Source organism: Penicillium samsonianum (assembly GCF_028829775.1).
Source record: "Penicillium samsonianum strain IBT 33392 chromosome Unknown utg000007l_segment0_segment0, whole genome shotgun sequence".
Taxonomy (NCBI): domain Eukaryota; kingdom Fungi; phylum Ascomycota; class Eurotiomycetes; order Eurotiales; family Aspergillaceae; genus Penicillium; species Penicillium samsonianum.
In genome coordinates, this window is record NW_026643265.1 from 4843337 (window position 1) to 4866795 (window position 23459).

Here is a 23459-nt window from a genome sequence, read left to right on the forward strand (position 1 = left end):
ACCGATGTCGCCGAGCCCCGTCTATATGTACATGTTGTGGGTATCAATTTGTGACTCCCAGCTGCTAGCGCTGGTTGAAGTCAAACCTGTGCCGGATGGCGCACTTGAAAATAGAAGGAATCTGTTGAATGCATCAAGCATGAGACAGAGATCCAAGCCTTGCCTTAGATGCTGGTAACTCGTTTTGCAGAGTTGTTCCCTGGTCGCTGCTTGATGACCATTTCCAGTTCCTTGAGCATGTTATTGCTGGCATCTACCTTTTCTCTGGCAGTCGCCTGTCTCGCACGGTCTTCTCGTACACGTGCAAGACGCTCGTCCCTTGTCAAAGACATCCTCTTGTTTCTCGAGGCCGGGAGTACAACAGCTTCGAAAATTTCCTCGTCATCATAGGTCTGGGTCAGATCCGGCCGGCCCTCGCCAGTTAAGGCTTTCAGTGCATCCGTTGGGCTGCCCTCGACCGCTGTAGACCCTCCAAGGCTGGGGGTGGGAGACATAGGTAACAAGAAAGTGCTTGGCGGTCGCGAGCGATCCCCGACACTAAGGCGATCGTGTTGGTTTGCCAATGCGGCTTTACCAGCTTCCCACTCTTGGAGAAGAGCTCTAAGATCACTGCCAACCGAGTCATATTGTGCAAGGAGGGTTACTTCAAACTCATCAGGGTCTGCGCGTTCTAGATTGGCATGTGACTCCTCGCTTGCAATATGCATTTTAGCATGCAAGGCACGGACCCCTTGTGACAAAGAGTTGAGCCGTCGAAATTGAGCGCGCATGTGGTCCTTGCTTGGTGAGGCGGAAGGTAAAGGGGATGGAGGAATGGCATCACCTGCGAATATTAGCCAACGTCTTTATGTCATAAAACAGGGATTAGCACTCACGGTCCTCCTCATTTAAAATTGTTGTCATTTTGAGCATGCTGTTGCCGGTCACCGTAGCGAGCTCACGCATTTCCTCGACAGCAGAACTCCACCGAGCAATATCGGAGCCACCACCATCGGCACTGAGGGCAAGCAAGCAGCACAGCACGCTTTTTCTCACACTGTACAGTTTTCCAAATAGATCTCTCAGAGAGCGCAATGAGTACTGATCTTCGTTGGCTCGCTGCGACAGGGACGCCTCAACCGCTTCGAGTTCTTCCAGTCCAATGTCGTAAATGTCGTAATATTTCGCAAGGTCGGCTTCATCGGTAAGTGGGCGTAATGTGTTCTGGGATTGAATATACCGCTCGAGCATGGAGTAGAAGCATTCTGAAACCGCTCGGCGCAATCTCAAGCAACGTCGCGTTTGTACTAGATCTTCCAACCGACTGATGGGTGGTAGAGGAGTGCTTCTGTGATGTCCGTTAGCTCCGTTACCATATTGAAAAAAAACGTCGCGTTCTTACATCCGATAACCTCTTGAGACAAGTTCAACCTCCTGAATGAAGACCACAGAAGCTGACGCAGCAGAATCAAATCCCTGGGCGTTTCCAATGAAAGCGCCAGCTGCCTCAACAGCCTGGTGCCGGAGATATTTCAACCATTGCCGCTTTGCGAAAGCATAGAAGAAGACACCGACAGCGGGAACAAGTATCAGGAGCACCCCAATTTTCTTGAGACTGAGTCCTGACCCAGTCCTTGCGCGGCTCCAATGTAATAACCAAGCGATAGAAAAGGATGTGGCGGCTGTGACAATGGCGCCTTGAATTCCAAAAGTTGTAGATAGGGATGGGAGAGCTGAGGGTTGTTTTGCAGATAGGACGTCTGCGGCGGATGTGTAGGAAGGAGCGCTGTGTTCATTTAATAGTTGCGATGCGACGATAACATAGCCAAATTGTTCCAAAAATCGTTCGTTGTCGCTTCGTGCTAATCGGACGTTCAGGGCGGACTAGACGAAGCAGTGTTAGTATGATCCCGTGCTATCGTAGACGAGGGGTCGTACCGAGCAAGCGCCATATAGTTTCCCGATCAGTTCCCCCTGCGGTGTGCCTCGTAGATTGAGAGGCTTCGGTAGCTTGTTTCGAACGCGATCCTGGAACTTGGAAGCCCCTCGAGGGGCAAAGTCGGAGGAACGGGTATGATCATCGTCGCTTTGATTCTCCTCCACGGGCCAACTCTCTTCGTTTCCACCCTCCCCTAGCACGGATGTCAGTGAGTTTAACTTCCTCGGGTATCTTAAACATAGCTAACCTTCCAAATAGTCAGCCAAAGGCGAGTTCTCATACACGATTGATTCCATGTTGCGGGATCATGCCGCGATGACAGGAGAGCGGAGAAGGTGGGCGAGTAGTGACGCAAAACAGGTGATAAGACAAGCGCTTACAGATCCATGTCGCAAAAGGATAGGCGCCGGGCAGAAAGAAAAGTACCGATCACTAAAGAATGTAAATGTTAAAGGTTGGAAATGCCTAGGGCCACGTTGAGGCACGTCCGGGGAAAGGAGGTCTCCCGGTCACGAGAGTCTAATTTAGACTTGACCCACTTACCTGTTCCTGTCGATGATGATTTTACAAGTAAGGGTTGTCGATTTAATTTAAAGGAGATTAGATACATAAAACTACGATGTACATGTACATGCCTACATATTTAGTTTCTAGCCAATCTGATTAATGGAAATCAACAAGGTTTACGATGTACATGATCTTGTTGAGCTGGCCGTAAGCTGCATACAAACGAGCCCTCCCGAGGTCTTGTCACAACTTTTATGCACATAATGCTGAGTCATCTGGCGTAATCGACGTGCCCATAGATGGCATCCACATGTATCTATTTTGGGGATATGATCACCATCCATGTCGCTTCTAGAATGACGATCATGCTTCTGTTTTATTTTATTTTAAAAAAATGAACGACGACCTCCTTCGGAGCAGCCACAATAGCCGAGTTCCGCATCATAACATTATATGTAAAAAGACAGCTATCTATAATACATATGAAACACAATGTCTCTGATATCGTCTCCAGCCAAATGAATAAGACAATCAAAGTTCTCGTTATGAATAGAGTCCATACAGAGGACTTTTTAGATAAGAGCGCAAGCAATCTTCAAAGAAGGGTGATGACGGCGGTGGCCCTAATGGTTGTCATGATTAGACCTTGAATACCGTCGTACTCCGTGCATAATGTACATCTGCATGTCAGTACAATGCTTCGTTGGCGTATTCCCATTATCAAGGACTAAATCGTTGATCAAAACCTGCGACTCTTCCGACATGACCGGGATGATGTTTCGCAGGTTATCGGCTGCCTGGTCATCCTCCTCACGCTGAATTGTCCGGAGGTAATAGAACTCAACCCCCAAGAGAGATTAGCAGGTGCGAATCTCCAGCAAGTAAGGGGTCGAAGATTTTGCCTTCCACTGGCTGCTCTGTTGAAAAGTTATGTACATGCCATGAACTTCATCTCTAGATTCCTGCAATATAACCAGACCGCCCAGGTCAGGGGTTTTTGAAGCGAGCAACCATGCCCAGGCAGACTGATAATCAATGTTGTCAACAAATACAAATGACGAAACACAAAGCTATTCATCCAAATCACATGGCATGCCACCTAGGCGTGCGTTTATAGACTGTCATTTCCATTATCCCCATGTTGGCAAGATCAAATCATCATGGGTTTGTGGCCCTGTGATTTCGGAGACTGCAATAAGGCCTCTGTTCGTATATACCGTTTAAAGGATGCTCCGGTCGGACCTAGGGGATATTCAGAAGAAAATTCAGATTCGGTCTTTTAAAAAGAAAATGCAATAGTAATTTTAAAAATTTATTGAAATTGACCAATGGTGATTTAAACTAGAAATCAACTCGCTGATCAGAAAGATTTCCACGTGTTGCTGTGATCACATCACACCAATACAAACATAGTTGTCCAGCCAAAGATTCTTGCAGTTCGTTCCAACAGCCATATTCCAGGTATAAAACTTGTTCAAGGTAATTCCCGCCGACTTGGCAATTGTCTCACAGGTGTCCTTACTCCCAACCTTCTGGAATTTATTGCAATTGCCCACCATTCCAGTTTGGATGGGCGTTGGCGTAGCTACCCCATTGCCCTTGGTAGTCGTTGAGGGCTTCGGATCGACACCGACAATTCTCACAATGCTTACACAAATATAATAATCAGCCCACAGTCCACTGCAAGTTGATCCAATCTCCGTGTTCCACTTGTACAGCTGATCTGTTGTGATGCCATGATCGGAGGCGATCTTGCCACACTCGTCACCCGACTTGACCATGTAGAAAGCATCGCAGTTGCCGACCATCCCTGCGCGCGTGGGGGTAGGGGTTGCGATACCACTTCCGGCGGTTGTTGTGGTTGTTACGGGCTTGGGATCGACGCCGATATTAGATACACAGACATAGTAGTCGGCCCAGAGGCTAGAGCAGTCCGCCTTAATCTCTGGATTCCATTGTGTGAACTAAGACATTGAGATTCCGTATCTGTGTGCAATATTGCCGCACTTATCGCCGTCAACAACCATATGGAACGCGTCACAGTTGTCTACCATACCCGGGCGGATCGGGGTGGGAGTAGTGACTCCATTAGTCGGGGTTGTGGGATTGGTTGTGGGCTTGGTTGTGGGCTTGGTCGTAGGCTTGGTTGTAGGCTTGGTTGTGGGCTTGGTTGTAGGCTTGGTTGTAGGCTTGGTTGTGGGCTTGGTTGTAGACTTGGTTGTGGGCTGGGTTGTGGGCTTGGTTGTGGTGGCGGTTGGGCCAACTCCAATGATAGAGACACAGATGTAATAGTCAGCCCAAAGACCGGAACAATCTGACTTGATCTCGGGGTTATATTCAACGAGCTGTACGAGGGAAATGCCAGCAGAGCGCGCGATACCGCTACAGGTGTCGCCGTCGACGACTTTGTGGAAAGAGTCGCAGTTGCCCACTATTCCTAGACGGGTAGGTGTGGGTGTCACAATCTCGTTCGTCGGGGTTGCTGTGGTGGGCGTTGAAACAGTGTTTGAAGGAGCGTGACCGATGATGGAGACGCAGACATAATAGTCCAGCCAGAGGGATGAACAGCCTACACCTACGCCAGTATTCCATTCTAGGAACTGTGCTTTGGTGATGCCATTTTTGGTAGCGACGGACGCGCAGTCATCTCCATCTTTGACCATGTAAAATGCATCGCAGTTTTCCACCATGCCAGGCTGGGTAGGACTTGGGGTTATTATGCCATTGGTTGCAGTTGGGCTGCCACTTGTGATTGTGCCTTTGTGCTTCCATACTTCGACTCCGGTACAGATCTGATATGAAAGGTCAGCAAAAGCGAAATAAATGAGTGGGGAAGGGGAAGAACTGACATAATAATCGACCCATAAGTACTGACACCTGTCTCCGATCTTTGTGTTCCAATCTACTAGATTCTGACGAGTGAGACCTGCGTACTTCTTGGTGAATGTATCGCACGTGTCGCCAGCTTTAACCATGTCCCATCTGTTGCACGTGTCTACCTGCCCTGGCTGAGCTGGGCCAGGTGGACGGGCAGACGTTGTTGTCGTGTTTGTTGGCTGAGGTTCAGGCTCTCCGACTGCTTCAACGCAGTATGAGTGGTCTTTTAGGAAGTTTCCGCAGGTCGCGATAATGGAAGGGTTCTGGTTCGGAAAAGGTAAGAGTTAATACAAACGGGGGGAATGGCTTTGATAAAATGTTCTTACCCATCTCAAGAAATCTTCCCTACTGATGCCCCATGCAGATGGCATGTCCTTACAAGCGACAGAGCCATCATTGTCCCACCACCATGAGCAGTACTTGGTAGCCGCTGAATCATGTGGGAACTGAGGTGTTTCATATCTCTTGAGTCTGTATGCCGGAGAAGCAAATGTACTCAAAATACCAAAGGCGCTTATGAGAGCGGCATACTTCTTGCCAAACATGCTGAAGACGATTTCCACACAGGAGAACTTGAACTTGGGAATTTCAGTCACTCTGACTGTAAGCAAGCAACTATTTATGTTTCTCAACTAATGCAATTCGTTTACGCCACATCTGTAGCGAAACCTGGACTGTAGCATTACATTGGAATTCACGCACTATGTTGTATTGCCAACGCCTCCTTCCGCCTCCCAGGATTTCTCCATATTCTTTCAAGGCTGGGGTATTCCAAGGTTTTCTCCCCCACTACTCTTCCTCCCTCGTGCGAATTCTCTGCAAAGAAGTTGATTCTCTGAAAGAAAGACCTCGCAAAGGGTAACCACTCTCCAGGATGCTAGACGAATTCGACATGGTGTCATTCGGCCATCTGCCATTCGATCTCTATGTCATGGTATGATCATATTCAGACTCATTCAGAATGAGAGCCTGTTAGTCATCAATCCCAGCTTATTGATACTAATTTCATACATAACAGGACAAATGGGACCCCGATTCACCGCTCACAAAAGCCCAACAATTCCGCGCCCTTGTTCATTCTTGGGTTCGGCTTGGTAAAAAAGGCCGCAATGTAACCTAAGTCCCGCCCTCTTTCTTGGCATGAACACTAACGCATAACAAATAGAAATACCCAGATGGCGACGATCTCTCTCCCGAGGAGATTCCTCCATATGTACCTCAAGATCTGATGTCCGATGAACATCGTGCAACGGATGGGCAGTCAGCGAGAGTACTCTGGATTCGGACGTGGTATGGGCGGGAAAACGACCCAACAAGTCAGAGTGCCGCCAATGCCGGATACAACCGTCTACGCTCAATTGTTGATGACAATGATATCGACGCAGGTCTAAATGAAGATAATTTCTTCGAAAATGAAGATGAATTTGGATCTGGTAGTTTCACTATACCTGAAGGGGAAACTGAATTTATCGATGGAGTCGCCTGCGGCACGCCAGGCTCTGTGCCTTCATACATGATCACGGCCTTAATGCGCAAAGCAGATACATTAGACGGCTTATCGGCGCGCGATTGGCCTGAAGAGCTCTACAAAAACGACCCTGACCCAGATATGATGCAGTGTCTCATGGTCGTTGTCGCTGATCGGAAAGCGTGTGAAGAAGGCTGGGTTTTGTTCTTGGCTGTGAATCATAAGGGAGAGATTCTTCCTTTCCGGATTCGTGAGAACGCTGACATGGCAACTCTACTGATATTTAATTGCATGGATGGACAGAGTTTGGACGAGAATACTCAGGATCCTAAAGAGGATATCGAATGTTACATACGCGAGGGCGATGGCTGGGCCTGCTGATGCTGCTCTTTGAAACAAGGGCTCCGAAATTGTCTGGTACCTAGTAGACCACGACATAAAATAAGTATGTTCTTTATGGAGAACAAATCAAGACATCCCACCCCGAAATTTTGCGTTTGTACAATGCATCTGTGAATGATAGTACCATAATTGATTGATTGTGATTTATCTTTGAGTACTGGAAGCGGTATGTGGTCCTCGCCAGCTAGAAGGCCTATCACCGTAGAGTTCATATTTAATTTATCTTTTAGGCATCCAAAAGTCTAGAAGACGCATGTATCCCGTGGGGCTCTAAGGACACCGTTATCGGCAACCTTCAATCATCTACAGATGATCGGCAACCGTCCGGCATGTATGGTTCATGTAGTTCTGCCCGCGCGAGATATTAATAGAAACGCTCTATCTGATCGAGTCATTTGAGCCGCTCAGAAGTGTTAAGTATCTCTAAGCAATTAAAACCAAGGTTAGTAAGTTTATCGAACCTTATTTTCATCGGATTTTTTGATATGACGGAAATAGAATGAAAAAATCATATAAACGTAGACAAATGCTTTTTGTGTAGTGCATGAGTCAAATCTGCTAGAAGTTTCTCGCCTCCCATCTATGCCTTCTGAAAAATCTCGTGAGCAGTCCTCACGTAATGAAGATCTCTCTGAAAATGCCATCACGCGACATGCGGGACGGAGAAAACGTACACGAAGTGTATCTACAGCCTGTGAGAAGGAAGATGGAAAGGTTTCTAAGGTTAGCGTGGAGTTAGTGAGCGAATTAGGGCGCTCAGATGATGATCGTGTTGGGATGGATGTTTAGTTAGCTAGGAACATTATTTGTTTGCATTCACAGCGTCATTTATTGCCCATATTTCACGACCTCGTTTGCAAATTTATTTCCTCAGGAAATATGGGACTTACCAATGCCATTTACGGGTGTCCATGTCCTACAAGTGATCAGGACATATTGACTTCATATGTACCTTCTTTTCAACGATCCTGTCTCCTTCCTATTAAGGCACTAGTCTAATGTACCCCTGAGGGCCTTTTTGAGGGCGTTTGCATTTGTACTAGCGGATTGCCTTACATCAGGATTGGCAAACAAATTATCCCCCTGAATAATAGGAGGCCTTAGTTATAGAGAGGTACTTGAAGGGTAAGGAGAGCGTCTGAACGTCGCGATGCTCTGAAGAAAATGAATGGTAGACTTCGTAAGTGGGATAATGTCACTCCTGCGAGCTGGCGGGGTTAACTGATCTCTCCCCCTTATCAGTCCAAGCAGAGGCTGCTTTAACCGCCCACGAGTCCAACAAAGAATTAAAAAGCCAAACGCCATTGCTTTCACATTCGATGACTTCGCGGGTTGCCGAGCGACTTCTACCCATATTCCTTTCTCCGATTGCCTCTTTTCAAAGTCTCGATGCCCTCAACTCACCATTATTGAGTAACAACTTCTCTATCGATCAGTCCGAATCTGCCCAGTTGTTTGGATCGTCGATACACCCTTCCTTCCCAGCCATGACAGATACCCTCCCTTCTGTGGGAGGGAAAGACTGGGAAATTCCGTCCAATAAATATTCTGGGAGCACTGGTTCAGTGCACAACTTCAACGCACCTGATAATTGTGCCGACTTTGACCAGCCAGCAGCCAACCCTATTGACCCGCGAACCGGTCTCCGTGAATTTAGCGTCGTTCGTGATATGCGTCAAAGTAGTCCGTGTGATTCCACAGATATACCAGCAGAGGTCATCTCAAATTTGTGGGTCCCAACTCAGCTTCTTCACCAGCCCCCTTTAGAAGGATCTTATGGGTGACCGTTGTAAAACAGGCAAGACCGCTACTTTGATACCGTGCATCTCGCATACCCGATGATTGACAAGTGGCGCTTCCTAGAAAGAATCAGTAGGAACAAAATCGACCCCGATATGACCTTTCTGCAACACGCTATGTGTGCGCATGCGGCAGCTCTTACTCGAGACCACGACCAGGCCGCAAATACATGCCACCAACACGCACGCAAATGTCTACACCAGATCCAACAGGACGGACTAAAAATTACTTTGCGCGGCCTCCCCAGTTTGCAGGCCTGTATCCTCGTAGCTCTTTATGAGGCCAAGCAGTTAAATTGCCACCGTGCAGTTTCTAGCATCAGGCTCGTCACTTCGCTTGTGAAACAGTTGTGGCTGCATGCCATTGATCGTAAGCCAAATAGTCGCCTGATCTCCCCATGTCGCACTGGTCTCAGCTCTACTAGTGACAAGGTCGAGCTGGAGGAGAGGAGGCGGACGTTCTGGGTTGCGTACAACATCGAGACTTTGGCAAATGTACTATATGGCTTGGGCGTGTCATTGGACCTTTCAGAGGTTAGTGAGCACAGTCAATATGACGGCCATTTAAAGGGGATTTACTGATGATGAAGTCACTTTCAGATCCAAACGCATCTACCGTACTTGAATCCACTCAACGACGCGACGATCCCGCTCTCCGGTCAGCCTTTTAGCCTAACGAATCCCCCAATTCTTGGTGAGGACATAACAACCTCTTCCTTCAATGCAGTCCTTCTCACTACCACCCTTGCCGCACATTGCCTGCGACACGATGGTCAAGCAAAGCGACAAGACTCTTCCGACGCCTCATTCAGCTACGCCTTTTGGTCTCAGCACTTCCGTATCGACGAAATAATCAGTAATATCTCAAACAATATACTCAGTCGGCTAAACCAGCCTCAATATGCAGTCGATGCCAATGCGTTCTTTGCCCTCATCACTCTCAAGGCAACTACTATCTTCCTGCACCAGGTCGCCCTCCGATATTCTCAAAAGAGTAGACTCATGGAGAAGTACGTGTTGGAAAGCCCCGAAAAATGCTTGAAAGCGGCTTTGGAAATCGGCGACGCTGTGCGACAAGCACGCAATTTTAACCCAGCAAAGGTAAAATCTTCCCCCGTATTTTCGAATAGTCACAAAATCTAAATCAAACGCAGATGAATCCATTCACCCCTTGGCCCATCTTCACTGCATCCCAGATTTTTGTCCGCGCTCTTCAACCATCGAACCCACTCTCCAATGTAGGCAACTTCGGACCGCAAGCACCCTCTTCGGGTGACTCCTCTAAGCCCTCGCGTGCGAGCTCGTATGGAAGCAATCCTATTTCTCCATCTGGGGGATATAATTTTACGGCCGATCAGACGCGGATTTGTCCTCCAATAACCACGCCATCTTCTTTATCTAGTGGGAGCAATACTCCACCGAGAGATATTGGGCTCTTGATGGACTCGCTGCAAGTAATTATGGTTTCGCTTTCCAGTATTAAGCTCCAAGGGGGCTTGGCAGCTGCTTGTTTGGCGCATCTCAATCATGAAATCAATGGCGGCGCACATGTCACGAACGAGAGTCCCGTCGGGCATATAGATTTTGAGTCTGCGCTTCCGGCAGTAATGGAGAGGTCACGGTCATGAACTAATAGTTAAGGGGAGTTAGAGGATGCCTTGTTTTTCTGTTTGGCCATGCTCGGGTAGATATGATCTTCACGTTCACGAGGCTGTTGCGGCTCCAGAGATCACCCAAGCTTCTGTATGGATTGATGCCTAGGTGTTATGGATGCGACTAAAGCATGATATTAATTGGCTTTGAATTTTACTCAAAACATATTGAAGAATACATTTGTCTATCTTACATGCGAATAGTTATAGTTCTGTCAGGTACATCGTAGACTTGGGGAGCTTCCCGTTCCAATATATACAACTCTTTATTGATCAGACTGGATCCACCATGCAGGCTGGACTAGGTAAATGAACTTCGCTGCTATTTTGGAGTACTGTTTAGAAAGGCGCTACGAAAAGCTCTAGGAATTACCAACGCAGGAATTACATGATCTTCCATGGGTTTGACTTTCTTTCATGCATGTTGTTCAACCAATTCAGTAATTGAATTGATCGTCGGGTGCTTCATCAGGCTCAGCAATCGAGCGGGGCTATTGATCAACCCTATTTCGGGGAGAAGAGATGTTACTTGCATCTAAAATTAACTTGCTGACCCATTATGCAAAAGGTACGCTGCCTAGCCCTAAATAAGAATAGACTCGGGCCGGGCCCGCGAACAGACTAATCCCAATACTGAGAAGTAGATTAGAGTGATCTTTTGTAAACGGAAATAAAAGAACAGCTCACAGTTCCTGGATTACCAACTCATGCCCGTACCGAATATTTGGGTATTACTGTTTTCAAGACTATAATGGGGACGGTGTATAGTAATGAGGCGATTTTGAAGCTGCAGGCTGTCTTTCCCAATGCGACCAAGGCGGATGTTTTGGACGCTTTGGCGGGGACTACTAGTGTTATTTTTGATAGATTGGATGAGGCTATTAGGAGTGGTGTTATGAGGGCGATTATTCAGGTTATCAACTCTAGCTTTCCCCTTTCCGATGTCAACCTCCGAACATGCTTCGGGTGAGAACCCCTAAACACCGCCCGATCTCTTCATCTGCCACACCTTTGGCTGACCGCAGCGTTCGTTAAGATACTAAGATCCAAATACTCATCTGGGACCAGGTCGGTTGCATGGTATGCCATCATGGTCATGTACTTCATGCCTTCTATACAATTCAGACCCGTGTTCGCTGCAAGGTCGGATCAGCTTCGAGCAGCATATTGACAATCCTATCACCCCCGTTCAGACGACGGCGAGGAAGTCCTTCGACAATTCGTAGTGCACTACGACCAGTTTCGTCGGTTACTTTTGCGCCGTGCTGCAGAAGCAGCTCGACATAAGGGGGTTCTGCCGTGACAGCGAGGTCCAGTGCTGTTTGTCCAGTCTCAGAATGCACATTGACGTCAACTCCCGAGGCGCACAACCTTTTCATAACGCCCAAAAGATTGAACTCCATGGCGACAATCAACCCGGTAGTGCGGGGAATGTATGTGTTTGTTCCGGTCATCCATCCCCTGCTATACGCATTCACTTGTGCCAAGTTCGCCACAAGTCCTTCATGAGACAGCACGCCTACAATATCATCTTCAATTTCGTTGTTTACCTGCTCCCAAGTCGATGTGAGCCCCCTAATTTCGCACCAATTACGCGCAGCATATTCGAGGAAGGGGAAAGATTCCAATCGTGCGTCCCATTCAGCCCTGCTTGTACATGCTCCAGCCTTAAATTCGTCTAAGCTCAGGTAGGCTAAGCATGCTCTGCAACGGTCCGCTTCAAGATTTGGAAATAAGTCTGGCTTTTTCCCGATGAGATACTCCTGGACGGTTGGATGCGTGAATGTGATAGTACCGCCGTTTTGATCGAGCGTGCACAATCCACCAGACAAACCCACAATATATCTGATCCGCAGCATATGCTCTTGCAATATCCGCAACGTTGTCGTTCTTCCGCACCGGATGGCAAGAGCATGGCGTAATTCTTGGATGGAGAGCGGTCCTCGTCTTTGTGTTGGGTGTATCCTTTCCCACTCCTCGAGGTCGGCAAAGTCAAGTGGCTTCGGGACAACTAGCAACCACGAAAGCAGACGGAGGACATCTTTGTCCTTGTTGATAATTGTGAGAGATTTCTCGTAAAACTCATCAAGTTTCAAACTCAAATTCGACAGCTCGTGATCCAAATCCCCCTTGCTGCCTGGTCGCAGACAATAGAGACTGTCAAGTTGCAGGCGACCTAAGATGAACCTGCATGGAAAGAGATTAGATTTGAACCAGAGGAATACACTTGGCGCTGAATGATAGATACCTGTTATCAGCCTTGTCCACAATTGTGTCGATAATTGTTTGTTCAGTTTGGTAATCCATGTCAAATAGTATGGGTTTCTTCCTACTTATCCGACCTTTGACATAAGCCGTCAGATCCGTGATAGGTGTTTTGATCTCAAGAGACCTATCATATCCCCTTCTTAGGCCGTGTCGGAGACAACTCTCTGGGCGCATGGTTGTTACAATGCTCAGTTTGTTAGACATTCGGCCGAGAAGACCATTCAGCGATTCGACAAATTGTTCCATATCCGAAAGTTCATCAAGAGCATCAACTAATATCAACAATTGAAACTCTTCTGGAACGCTCTGTTCGATAAAATCCATGAAATCTGTCAACTTAGGTGGACTCCCTTGATGTGTCTCCCGAAATGACAGAGCAGGTTGGTAAAGGTCGCCGAGCCTGCCCTCCACAACTTGGCAGGCAATGGATCCAAAGAGGGCCTCAGCATCTTGTCTCTGCTGGTCATTGATATCACAGAAAACGTAGGATAGAAGTTTCTTTCCAGCGTCACGGTTATCTCGAATTTGGTGTTCCAAGTTTCCCACCAGTGATGACCTAGCATCACAATGAGAGTATTGCTGGCGCAGCGGGACTGTGGATTACTTACATAAGAATCGTTTTGCCAACGCCAGCTGCGCACGTCTATCAGATTGTGGGGTTTGAAAGACGACAAGTTAATACTCACCGCGGCCTGTGCACCATAGCCACCGAAGCTTCCCTTCCATAAACTGCTGGACTTCATCGGACTCCAAGAACCATTCTCCGGTACCGTCACATCTTTCACTTCGATGCTTAGCTTGGATTTCCTTGAAGCTCAACTGACTGAACCACTTGAGTAATTCTTGCTGTTCATATCTTTCACCCGTTTCGAGGATGATTAAGTTGGCCGTTCTCTGTAATACTAGATCAAATTTCGCGAGCGCATCTTTGAGTGCAGTTCTACATTCATCGATTGCCCCGCCGCCAACAAGACCTCTCAGCAGATTATACATCAAAGATCTGGCCAAATACTGTAGGCTTGTCCGGAGAAAATTGTTCAGCGTAGCCAACAGTTGGAAGCACGCATCGACAAGATCTTTGTCCGGACATTTCTTGACTTTGATTATTTTCTCCACGTATCGCCGACTATACGAGAGATTGTTGAGCTGATTGACTATATCCTCGCCCCTTTCTTTTTCCTGAATCGCGTACTAAAAGTTGTCAGTAGGATTTTTCTTTCATTTTGGCATCTGGCGTACAGCAAGAACAGCTCCAAGCCCGGTAGCCACATGCCCCAAAGGTCCAATACCAGCCGCCTGCAAAAGATCAGTACTCTTCTTTTGATTCTAATATATCAAGTTGCTCACATCTCCAGCGGAACCAGTGATACCAAGAGCAATGCCAGCAATGGGAGCAATTCTGGCTAGACTAGAAGCGAACATGGACTGAAAAGTATTTCTTTTCTTGTCAATTCCTTGCATGGCACTTTCAACAACCTCTTGAAACCTTTCAGGCTCGCTGAAAGGATTGACATTCGCATTTGAAAGGGCAAGGGTCATATCCCCGCCCAGGTCAAGAAAATCTGGCTTTTTCAGCCTCAGTCCATCAATAGCAGTTTGAAGCTTGTGTAATGATTGCTCGTAGATCCGCCGACTATTGTTTGCTGAGTCTGGTGGCTCATTCGGTGTGCTAGAGACTACACCGATCTGGCAGCCCATATTGGCTAACAGATAGGAAGAAAGTGAATTCAATAATACAAGTTCGCAACCAGGACTTTCCCGCAAGCGAGAATTTGGTGACTTGAAGATCAAGTTGCGTGCCAACTATGAATTTCCAGCAGCAATATTCTGATGCTGAAAGACGAGGAGACGGCGAGAGATCAAGGAGCTTGAAAGTCCATGGGGATTGATTTCAGTCGCTCACATTCAGGTATCCTCCGAGGTTACATCATTGTGACTGGCCAGACTTGAATACGAGGACGTTGCCCTCGGCACTAGAGGTTGAATCATTTGTCCAGGATCAGCTGGCTGCCCCAAGCTGAATGCTCGCCGTCTGCAAGCCGTAGTCTCAGGCTAGAATCCTTGGGTTGGTTTTGTGGACTAGGCCTTGAGATCAGTGATCAATCTTATTGTTATTGCTGTGGGGCTTCTCGGTAGTAAAGCCTTAAACTTCCAAGGTTATTAATATCGAACGCCCAGAATTCCATATAGTGGGGCTGGGGGCTGGCTCATCATGACGTAGGCCAACCCCGGGCCGTTGGTCTGGACGCCTAGAATCTGTTTTGTGCACATGCAGATCATCAGATGGAGGATAGGTAAGCGCGTCCAAAACACATCTACTAGTCTGGGCTATCTGAATTGGCGTGATGACCACGAGAAGCTTCCATATCGGGACATTCAGTTGAGCTGGCTGGGCTCCGACGGTTCGTTCGCACGCTGAGACCGCGCAATGGGGACCTTGCGGTTGTTACTCCTCGAGGAAAATAATCTGCGCCATGGGGTGATCCCAGCTTTGTTCGGTTTCCTTTTGGGCAAGGATAGGTTGTTTGGTAAGAGAGGTGGTGAGACCCACGTTGAAGACTTCTGAGGGAGTTGTTTAGGGGAAGTTAAGAGATGCAGACTTTTAGGTGTTTTATAGTCTTCAAGTTTTCAGAACTTTGTAGTGGGTTAATTTGGACTTTCTTCTTACATTAGATAATTCAGGTATTCAGAATTTACAGTATATCAGAATTTCAACTATAATGGAGGGAACTTGGAAAAGAAAAAGGAAAGGTTCCGTAGCAAGGCAAGCTAAGAAGGAAGAATGGTCTCCATTCTAAACATGAGACGATGGGAGGACAGGGGCCCATCCTCCATTGAAACATTCTTAGAAGAATTCTTCGACGTGTAAGGGAACTGAGACCCCGCCTCTCTCATGATAAAGGCGAGCATACTCGTGATACTACTGTATCCCCCACTAGGCGCTTTTACCATAGAGTGTAATTGCAGGTTCCCTTTGCCTGGTATGCCTTTCCTCGGAGGGTGCATATACGAGAGGTCAAATGAGTCTCGGTCTGAAGGTTCAAAGGCCAGGTGCCGTGGTCTGGACAGGGGGCAAATTTAACAAGCATTGCTGTTATACCTTCTGATAGAAGATTGGGGAGAGAGAAGGAAGAAATTTTGATCATTCAAACTATGGAGAGTAGGGTATTTATACCTTGGAATCTAGCAAAAAAGACCACAAAAAAGACTACTAACACATGTAACACCACTTTTACAAACGTACTAAAATAAATTCACAGAAGCGATGCTCGTAATACTGTATATAGCACTGTTATTCAATTTTCTTGGCGGGTTTTGGCGAGGTCTATTACGCCTGAGGCCTGAGAAAGACTTGTTGGCAAACTTGAAGCCACCAAATATAAAACTGGCCTTCTAGCTGAAATCACACTCTACGTGCGCGTGAGTTTGACAGTAAATAGTTCTCTAGCAGTTTAAGCAGTAGTTCAGGGCCATGACCACTCACTGCAGGTTGTCAATGTACTTCAGGCTCAATATCAACGACACCATGAGTTCCCTCATATCCGCATACAGGTAATTCTGATCAGACGTAAGAATACTGGCGATCTCAATCAGCTGATTCACCACGTGTCGTAGAAAATGAACGTCAGCCCTAGTACTTTCGGTTTGCAGCGCATACTGGACAAGCCTGATTCCCTCCATTGCCCATATCTGTCGCTCGGCGACATCCAGGCGCTGCCTTCCCCACCACTGTACGAGGTCATGGACGGAATGGCCGCGGCTCGGTGTGCGCTGTATCAAACCATGGTTCAATAATGGGGCTAGAGCTTGCATGTAGGGTTCTGAATTCCACCTTCCATCCTCTGAAGATGCCAAGAGGCCTTTCAGTAGCCCTGGGCTTTCTGGAGGTAATCGAAAAAAGGAGCTAGGGCTGTCTTGTTCTTGCCAGAGGAACCCTAGTGCCAGGTATGAGACGGCGCCCCATATAGTGGCAGCGACGAGGAGTAGGATGAGTTTAAATCTTGAAGTGAGACGTTGACTCTCAGCATTTGGGAAGACTTTGTTCCATGGAGATACTTTGAATAACCCTCCAAGGTGCCCAATCTCAAACAGCCAGAGACAAAATGCTAGAAATGCAATCACCCCGAACACGAAACCAACATATACTCTGGTTATCACCAACGACCATTTTAGGAACCAGATGAAGGAGTGAGAGTTTGCGCCTTGAGCTTCTTCTTTGAGAAACTCGCTGATGGCTTCAACATGAGCCTTTCTCTCTTCTTCGATGTCGGATTTCCATATTAGATCTTTCACGACAGTGCTTGACTTGAAGAACTCAACGTCTGGTGTGTAAGACCGAAGGCTCGAAAGATCAGATCGGGAAATATATAGGCCCACTCCCGCGACTAGAATACCTGAAGCAACCGAGAGTAATAAAGTATCCGGAATCTGCAAGGATGACACAGTGTTGGCAGATCTGCGTATGGATACTTCGAAATCTCGCCTCAATCCCGCAGTACCTGATGGGAGTATCGCAGATAACCACAAGGAAATAAAAATAATGTAACTACCCAGCTCGAGATAGAACGAGGTCCCAGCATGAGAATCTTGAAGTTGTTCGGGTTTCGTTATTTTATCCCAGTAGTCTTCATCCCATTTTCTGAAGACGGCAAGGATGAGACTCATCAAAAAAAAATAGGAGAGTGGATGGACGGCCCATCCAATTGACTCTCTATACTGGGCTAGACTTGATCTTTTGCGGTAGACGAAAAACACGGCCATTATAGCAAGGCCTGGTAACAGCCAACATCGCGGCAGCCAGCATTGTGGTAGTAGCGATTGCGGTAGCAACCATTTCAAGTACGATCGCCCCCAATTCCAGTACCATCGGTACCAATTCCACGGACGTAGCAGAGCCAAGACAAAATGAAGTTGTTGTTTCCAAACCACCGGATCATTGTTCGCAATTGAGACTCCTGTACATGCCTCTGCAAATAGTCGATCCTCGATGTTTGCAGGGTTGAAAAAGGACAGTAGAAGTAGCAGATTGGCTGAAGTAGGATTGGTCCTGTTGATGGCACTGAAAGACAGCTCCCACACATTAGCGACAGTGAGCTGGTAGGTGTCCACGTTTTCTGGCCGGCTGGTCATTAGCACTTTCTGCGGGTTTCTCTCGAGAGCCTCCAGGAAGAGTGATAGATCTTCCTGCATGCTAGGGGCCTGGGAAATATAGTACCCCGCAAGGTCGATGGCGAGCGGAAAATATTCCAACTTATTGGCAATGGCAAGTGCATTTTCATACTGCTTGTCTCCTTGAAAGGTGTCACCCCTGGTATTATTCAACCAGGAGCCATCCAAGTCAGCACTCCGGGAGAGGAGCTCTACCGCTTCATTTTTCGTCATGCGGTCCACGGGAATAGCTTCATTGACGAGGGTCCCCACAAGCTTATTTCGGCTCGTGATGATAACAGATCCTCTATTTCCTCGGGGAATCAGCTGGCGCACCCAAGAGAGATCGTCGGCGTTATCGATGACGACAAGCCATTTAGTATGTTGTGGACCACGATTCTTTAACCAGTTGAGTACTGCCTTGACAATACGGTTTGTCCCTATCGATGCTGGGTCCATACCATCAGGCTCTTGGTCTTTGCGAAGTTGATCTATTAACTCGGAAGGGTACTCAAGATTGAGTTCTTCGAAAGCGTCGGAAAAGCTTTGTAGTGCGCTATTGGGATTATGTGCATCGATCCAAAGGACCGGGTCGTAATGGCTCCGATGAGTTTCGAAATATCGTAACGCAAGCTGGGACTTTCCTGAGCCGCCGCGACCCCACAAAGCAACAGATCGAGGAGGATCACGACGTGCATCTTCAGCATGGAGATTTTCTGCAAGTCGAGATAAGCAGGAGACGCGGTTTGTAAATGTTTTGACAGTCTGGTATGGAACGGTGTGCGCCATGGTGCCCAGAGAACTTGGTAACGCCGCAGCTTCTCCTCGATCACATCCTGCAATGATTAGTTATACCTTTCACAGCACACGATAGACGTGTTCCTGCTTGCCTTTTGTCTCTTTCCTCCTTTGGGAAGCGCCCTTGATCATAAATCGAAGGGTTTGAAGGATTTTCCTGTACCCTTCTTCATTCCGGGCACGGAATTTATTGAGGCCACTGTGGTCTGTATCGATAAGGTGATTTGTCGTGTTTGGAGCCTCAAATGTGGCTGAGTCTTTCTCCACTATCTGCACATTCAGGCATGTTAATTTGAGAGCTCCCTAATTACTTCCGATGCCCACTAACCATTATACGTAAGGGAAGCAAAGTGAGGGGGATTAACTTAGTTTCAAGCTTGCGAGTCTCAAAAAAATTGACCATATGCAAGCTCTTAAAAGATGTAATGAATAGTTGGTGTAGTTTTCTCAATGAGTCGGAATTCGTTTCTAGCGAAACGAATATGTCGGGATTCGAGCCCAAACGATTGAGATGTAGCGTCATCTCTTGTGCATATCTAGAATATTCAACTCCCTTATGTGGTGTACCCAGAAATATTATTCCGAAAATATTCGTCAAAAGGTCCCTGTTTTGTTCTGGGTTTGAATGCGCTTGAACCAGAGCCTGTAGCCAGTCAGCCATCTTGTAACGTTGGCCAGGAAAATATGGAATGAAATCACTTCTTTGACTACCAATCCACCATAGCTGTGAGACAAAAATATAATCGGCCGTGACTTCTCCTGCAACACAGTCAGTCCCAACAAGCATCTGGTAAGGATCATAATGAACACGGATTGAACTCTAACCTGCACTGTTGTTCTCAGTTGTGAAATCTGAAGGCTATACAGCAAGTCACCGGCCATATCGTGAAGATTCTTCTGCGGGGCGTCGTTATATGTGGTAGAGTCGTAATTATAGAAAAGAAGTCGAGCAGCAGGAAGGTCAGAAGGTAAAAGGTCCCGTATCCACGATATATTGGACTTTTCGTTGCCAGGGGATGCTGGACCCGCAGGGGGCTGTTTTTGCCATGTTGTGTCAGGAAAGGACCCAAGCCCATGGACGAATATCACACTGTTCAAGTCAGATCATCGGCGCAAGAAAGCAACAGATTGAGAATTTACTCAGCAGTCTTCGGGCCAAGGGTATCAATAGTGTCTACCAGTGATAATCCGTAAGGTAACTTGGGCGGTTTAGCACTTCGAGGTGGGTAAAACAGATCTCCAAAGATCGGAATAAAGAATCCCGGTAATAGCAAGACTAGAAGGAACAAAACGAAGACGGCATATGAGAAGAGACGCCATAGCTCGAGTATTTGTCCCGCACGATGTCTGAGACCAGGCTGAGTATTGTTCGGTGGCATTGAGAGGCAGGATCTCACTATTATTAGTTTCCTTGTAGAATCATTTGTATATTCACTGTGGTCACATAAGGAAGGTCTCTTGTAGGGCCGCAGATTATTGATCAGTTGAGGGCTTAAAGACGCGGTAAATTTAGCCCGATCAGCTGCACTTAGTCGTGAAAACATTATGATATCACTCACCTTCACTGTCATTTAGGTGGCCCATACTTGGCTAGGGAAGCGACGTGCGAAGAATGGCGGTTTTCCGGGGACATTTCCTCACCATTCTCTGGCACGGGTTGTCTGTGGGGTGTACCGCCTCCATGGATCATGGATCCATGGATGTCCGACAGATCATGCAACCTTGGAACGCCACGTCGGATGATCCTAGACCAACCATAATTAACTTCATCGTTTGTTTTAAATCTATGCAGTCAAGCTTCCAAAGATTTAACAAGGGTAGATCTCTAAGTAATTGATCGCCACAGGAGGACATTTTTAATACTACTTGTGCTCATAGTCTGCTAACTCAGCCACGTGTGTCCATGGGTCATCACCACCATTCTTATTAGGCCTACCAACCCATCTAGCCATCTAATGACATTGCATGACGTCTTTTATTGCTACGATACCGGCTTTGGTCACTCAGGCATAAATACGACCTCACGGTAGTAGTAAGGTCTCATTTATCATTCCGAGTCAGACGCTTCATTTCCATGGCTTCTGTACTATGTCGCAAGGCTCTGCATCATGATAGAGGTGCCCTTTACGGTAAAATCAGAGCTCATAGGCAAGCTTGGGATCGATGTCGCCCTTGAGGAATACTCGTCGGAGCCCAGAGGCACGGTCCCAAATGAGCCCTTCCTTTTCAACGCGAACGTTGAGGAAGTCGCCGAGTTCTTGCGACGAGAGTTATTCTGTTCAACACTCGAAGAGATACATCAGCACCTATCGTTCGTGGGTAAAAAGTCTGGGAGCCACATCGACCCACTGCACGTACATTTACTCAAGGGGCGAGAGGTAAAAATTGTCGAAGATCCGGATCTGCATCTCATCTGGTATTACAAGGATCTATACGTCAAGCCTCTACCACACTGCCTCCTCAGCTTCTCCTTCTGGAAGAAGCACTTGGTGGATTATTCGCCACCAGTACCCGATCAAGCGATCCTATATTCGGCAGCCTTAGGTTTCGTCCGTTCTTACGCCTTCCTCATCCGTCATGAATCAGATTTTCGCATTGCACAAGATAAGCACCTTGTCCCTCACAAGGTCTCATATCGCGACTTCCAGAGATATATTCGGCACTTCTGTGATGTCCGTGACAGTGAAGTATCCCCTCGCTGGGAATTTGGACAGCTACGTCTTACTCGCTTGAATTGGGCAGTCCGGCTTGTCCAACCGTCCTCAAGAAGAGGCAAGGGCTTCCTGCAGCGGATGTACTATCTACAAGTTTACTGGCAGACAGGACAATTCCTCGCGGTACTAGTGGCTCCGACACTGTTCATTTACGCGTCGATTTCTCTCTTGCTGTCTGCAATGTCGCTCACTCATGCTACGCGTTCTCCGAGATGGGATGCGCTTGAGAATGTCAGCTGGGGGTTTGCCTTGGCTGTGATCATCATGCTGGCAGTCTTGTGGTCATGTATCGCGGTTACTGTTGCGGGGATACTGCTCTCGCAGCTTGTATTTGCTCTCAAAAACAAGAGCAAGCCCAAATTAATACATAATAGCAGCTTCCCTAATTCTTAGAGTCTTGGAGTTGAATTCGTATTTTTTTGTTGCGGGCTACTGTGAGTGGAGGCTAAACTTCTTATATATTAGTATGAGAAGGGCTACTAACACTTAGCCACTAGGCTACTTTAGGTATGTCCACCGCTGGCCGCAGTCCACTTCTCAACCAGCTTATGTAATTTAGTGTGGTATTCCTAGTTAGTTATCTGCCTGCATATGCTCATCAAAATCCAAAGCCCCCCCCCCCCCCCCCCCCCCTTTCAATCCCAACACTGCTTACTCAAGTGGCAAAGTCTAACTAGGCATCTAGAGTCTATCAGCAAGAAACATGTCCACTCCGAGAGTATGGAAGGAGCCAGGGTGGCAGGAATATCTATCTGCTCGAAACGCTGGACTGCCATATCTCCCAGCTGTCGCAGAACTCAGCACAGAGGTGGTACGAATACTTGGCGGAAATCCAGGCGACATGCAACTACAAGGAACCAATACATATCTTGTCGGCAGTGGCCAGAAACGGATTTTGATAGATACAGGACACGTGAGTGATATTGACCATCTCAGTTCAGAACTTGGAAACTAAATAAGATGATCATGTCGACAGGGACGTCCAATCTGGCTTACCACTCTGGTCAACTACCTTGACAAACACCAGTTGAGCATCTCCCAGGTACTGCTGACCCACTGGCATCCCGATCATACCGGTGGTCTCCCGACGCTACTGGCTCAGTATCCACATCTGACCACGGCGGTCTACAAGGCCCACCCGGACCGGGGCCAACACTCCATTCGCGATGGACAGACTTTTACTGCTCAAGGAACTACGGTGCGAGCCTTGTTCACGCCCGGGCATAGTCAAGACCACATGTGCTTTGTCTTGGAAGAAAGCGGTGCCTTGTTCACAGGTGATAATGTGCTTGGACATGGAGGCAGTGTTGTTGTGGAAGACCTAGGACAATACATGAAGAGTTTGCAGGTTATGAGCCAAAGTGTGCGCAATGAAGAAATAACAGTTGGATACCCTGGGCATGGTGCCTTGATTGACGACCTACCAACCAAACTCATACACTGGAGCAGACACTGGGAAATGCGAGAAAAAAAGGTTTTATCGGCATTTATCGGGGGAAAGGCAAAGACAAGGGCATCCTTGACGACGCGGGAGATCACCATATGTCTCTATGGGCTTGAGATGGAGGCTATGGCGGGGCCATTCACCGCCCAGGTCCTATCGAAACTAGCCGGTGAGGGAAAAGTTGGACTTGCTGGCGCAGGGCAAGAGAAGAAGTGGTTTATTCTGTAGAGTAACTTTTTTTCATTGCTTATTTGCTTATTTGAAGTAGATTAGACCAATGCATATGACCAGCTAGACTAGGTACTCCTGATGCAGATGCTCGTTGAACCACTCAACTCCTTTTATAAAAGCATCAGATCTCTGTTTCATACAAATTCCTATCGCCGAGAAATTCCAATCCAGAAAATCCGAGTAGAGTAATTTCTACCATTTATTCGGAGCTCATTCATGGATCGCTCGATCTA

The 23459-nt window shown here is 47.3% G+C and overlaps 8 protein-coding genes across 8 annotated transcripts; 4 read left to right on the plus strand and 4 right to left on the minus strand.

Moving 5' to 3' along the window:
• Nucleotides 1–164: 164 nt before the first annotated feature.
• On the minus strand, nucleotides 165–2214 carry N7471_012723 (vezatin family protein; the record flags this gene model as incomplete). The annotated part of the gene is made up of 5 exons (XM_057285442.1): nucleotides 165–823; nucleotides 876–1327; nucleotides 1382–1863; nucleotides 1918–2111; nucleotides 2166–2214. The coding sequence occupies 5 exons, from the start codon at nucleotides 2212–2214 to the stop codon at nucleotides 165–167; spliced, it is 1836 nt and encodes a 611-aa protein (XP_057131708.1).
• A 1599-nt stretch (nucleotides 2215–3813) lies between these two features.
• On the minus strand, nucleotides 3814–5847 carry N7471_012724 (LysM peptidoglycan-binding domain-containing protein; the record flags this gene model as incomplete). The annotated part of the gene is made up of 4 exons (XM_057285443.1): nucleotides 3814–4370; nucleotides 4482–5217; nucleotides 5275–5565; nucleotides 5629–5847. The coding sequence occupies 4 exons, from the start codon at nucleotides 5845–5847 to the stop codon at nucleotides 3814–3816; spliced, it is 1803 nt and encodes a 600-aa protein (XP_057131709.1).
• Nucleotides 5848–6176: 329 nt separating this feature from the next.
• On the plus strand, nucleotides 6177–7151 carry N7471_012725 (uncharacterized protein; the record flags this gene model as incomplete). The annotated part of the gene is made up of 3 exons (XM_057285444.1): nucleotides 6177–6236; nucleotides 6321–6413; nucleotides 6468–7151. 3 exons carry the CDS (start codon nucleotides 6177–6179, stop codon nucleotides 7149–7151), a joined length of 837 nt encoding a protein of 278 aa, XP_057131710.1.
• A 1508-nt stretch (nucleotides 7152–8659) lies between these two features.
• N7471_012726 (uncharacterized protein) lies at nucleotides 8660–10599 on the plus strand (the record flags this gene model as incomplete). The annotated part of the gene is made up of 4 exons (XM_057285445.1): nucleotides 8660–8901; nucleotides 8971–9505; nucleotides 9572–10072; nucleotides 10126–10599. 4 exons carry the CDS (start codon nucleotides 8660–8662, stop codon nucleotides 10597–10599), a joined length of 1752 nt encoding a protein of 583 aa, XP_057131711.1.
• A 1145-nt stretch (nucleotides 10600–11744) lies between these two features.
• Nucleotides 11745–14589, minus strand: N7471_012727 (uncharacterized protein; the record flags this gene model as incomplete). The annotated part of the gene is made up of 6 exons (XM_057285446.1): nucleotides 11745–12810; nucleotides 12872–13447; nucleotides 13500–13524; nucleotides 13578–14082; nucleotides 14131–14187; nucleotides 14239–14589. The coding sequence occupies 6 exons, from the start codon at nucleotides 14587–14589 to the stop codon at nucleotides 11745–11747; spliced, it is 2580 nt and encodes an 859-aa protein (XP_057131712.1).
• Nucleotides 14590–16371: 1782 nt separating this feature from the next.
• N7471_012728 (uncharacterized protein) lies at nucleotides 16372–20216 on the minus strand (the record flags this gene model as incomplete). The annotated part of the gene is made up of 6 exons (XM_057285447.1): nucleotides 16372–18875; nucleotides 18930–19107; nucleotides 19166–19480; nucleotides 19537–19596; nucleotides 19663–19927; nucleotides 19978–20216. The coding sequence occupies 6 exons, from the start codon at nucleotides 20214–20216 to the stop codon at nucleotides 16372–16374; spliced, it is 3561 nt and encodes a 1186-aa protein (XP_057131713.1).
• A 729-nt stretch (nucleotides 20217–20945) lies between these two features.
• N7471_012729 (uncharacterized protein) lies at nucleotides 20946–21944 on the plus strand (the record flags this gene model as incomplete). Its single annotated transcript, XM_057285448.1, has 1 exon — nucleotides 20946–21944. The coding sequence occupies one exon, from the start codon at nucleotides 20946–20948 to the stop codon at nucleotides 21942–21944; it is 999 nt and encodes a 332-aa protein (XP_057131714.1).
• A 310-nt stretch (nucleotides 21945–22254) lies between these two features.
• On the plus strand, nucleotides 22255–23223 carry nscB (metallo-beta-lactamase type thioesterase nscB; the record flags this gene model as incomplete). The annotated part of the gene is made up of 2 exons (XM_057285449.1): nucleotides 22255–22464; nucleotides 22528–23223. 2 exons carry the CDS (start codon nucleotides 22255–22257, stop codon nucleotides 23221–23223), a joined length of 906 nt encoding a protein of 301 aa, XP_057131715.1.
• Between the last annotated feature and the right edge of the window lie 236 nt (nucleotides 23224–23459).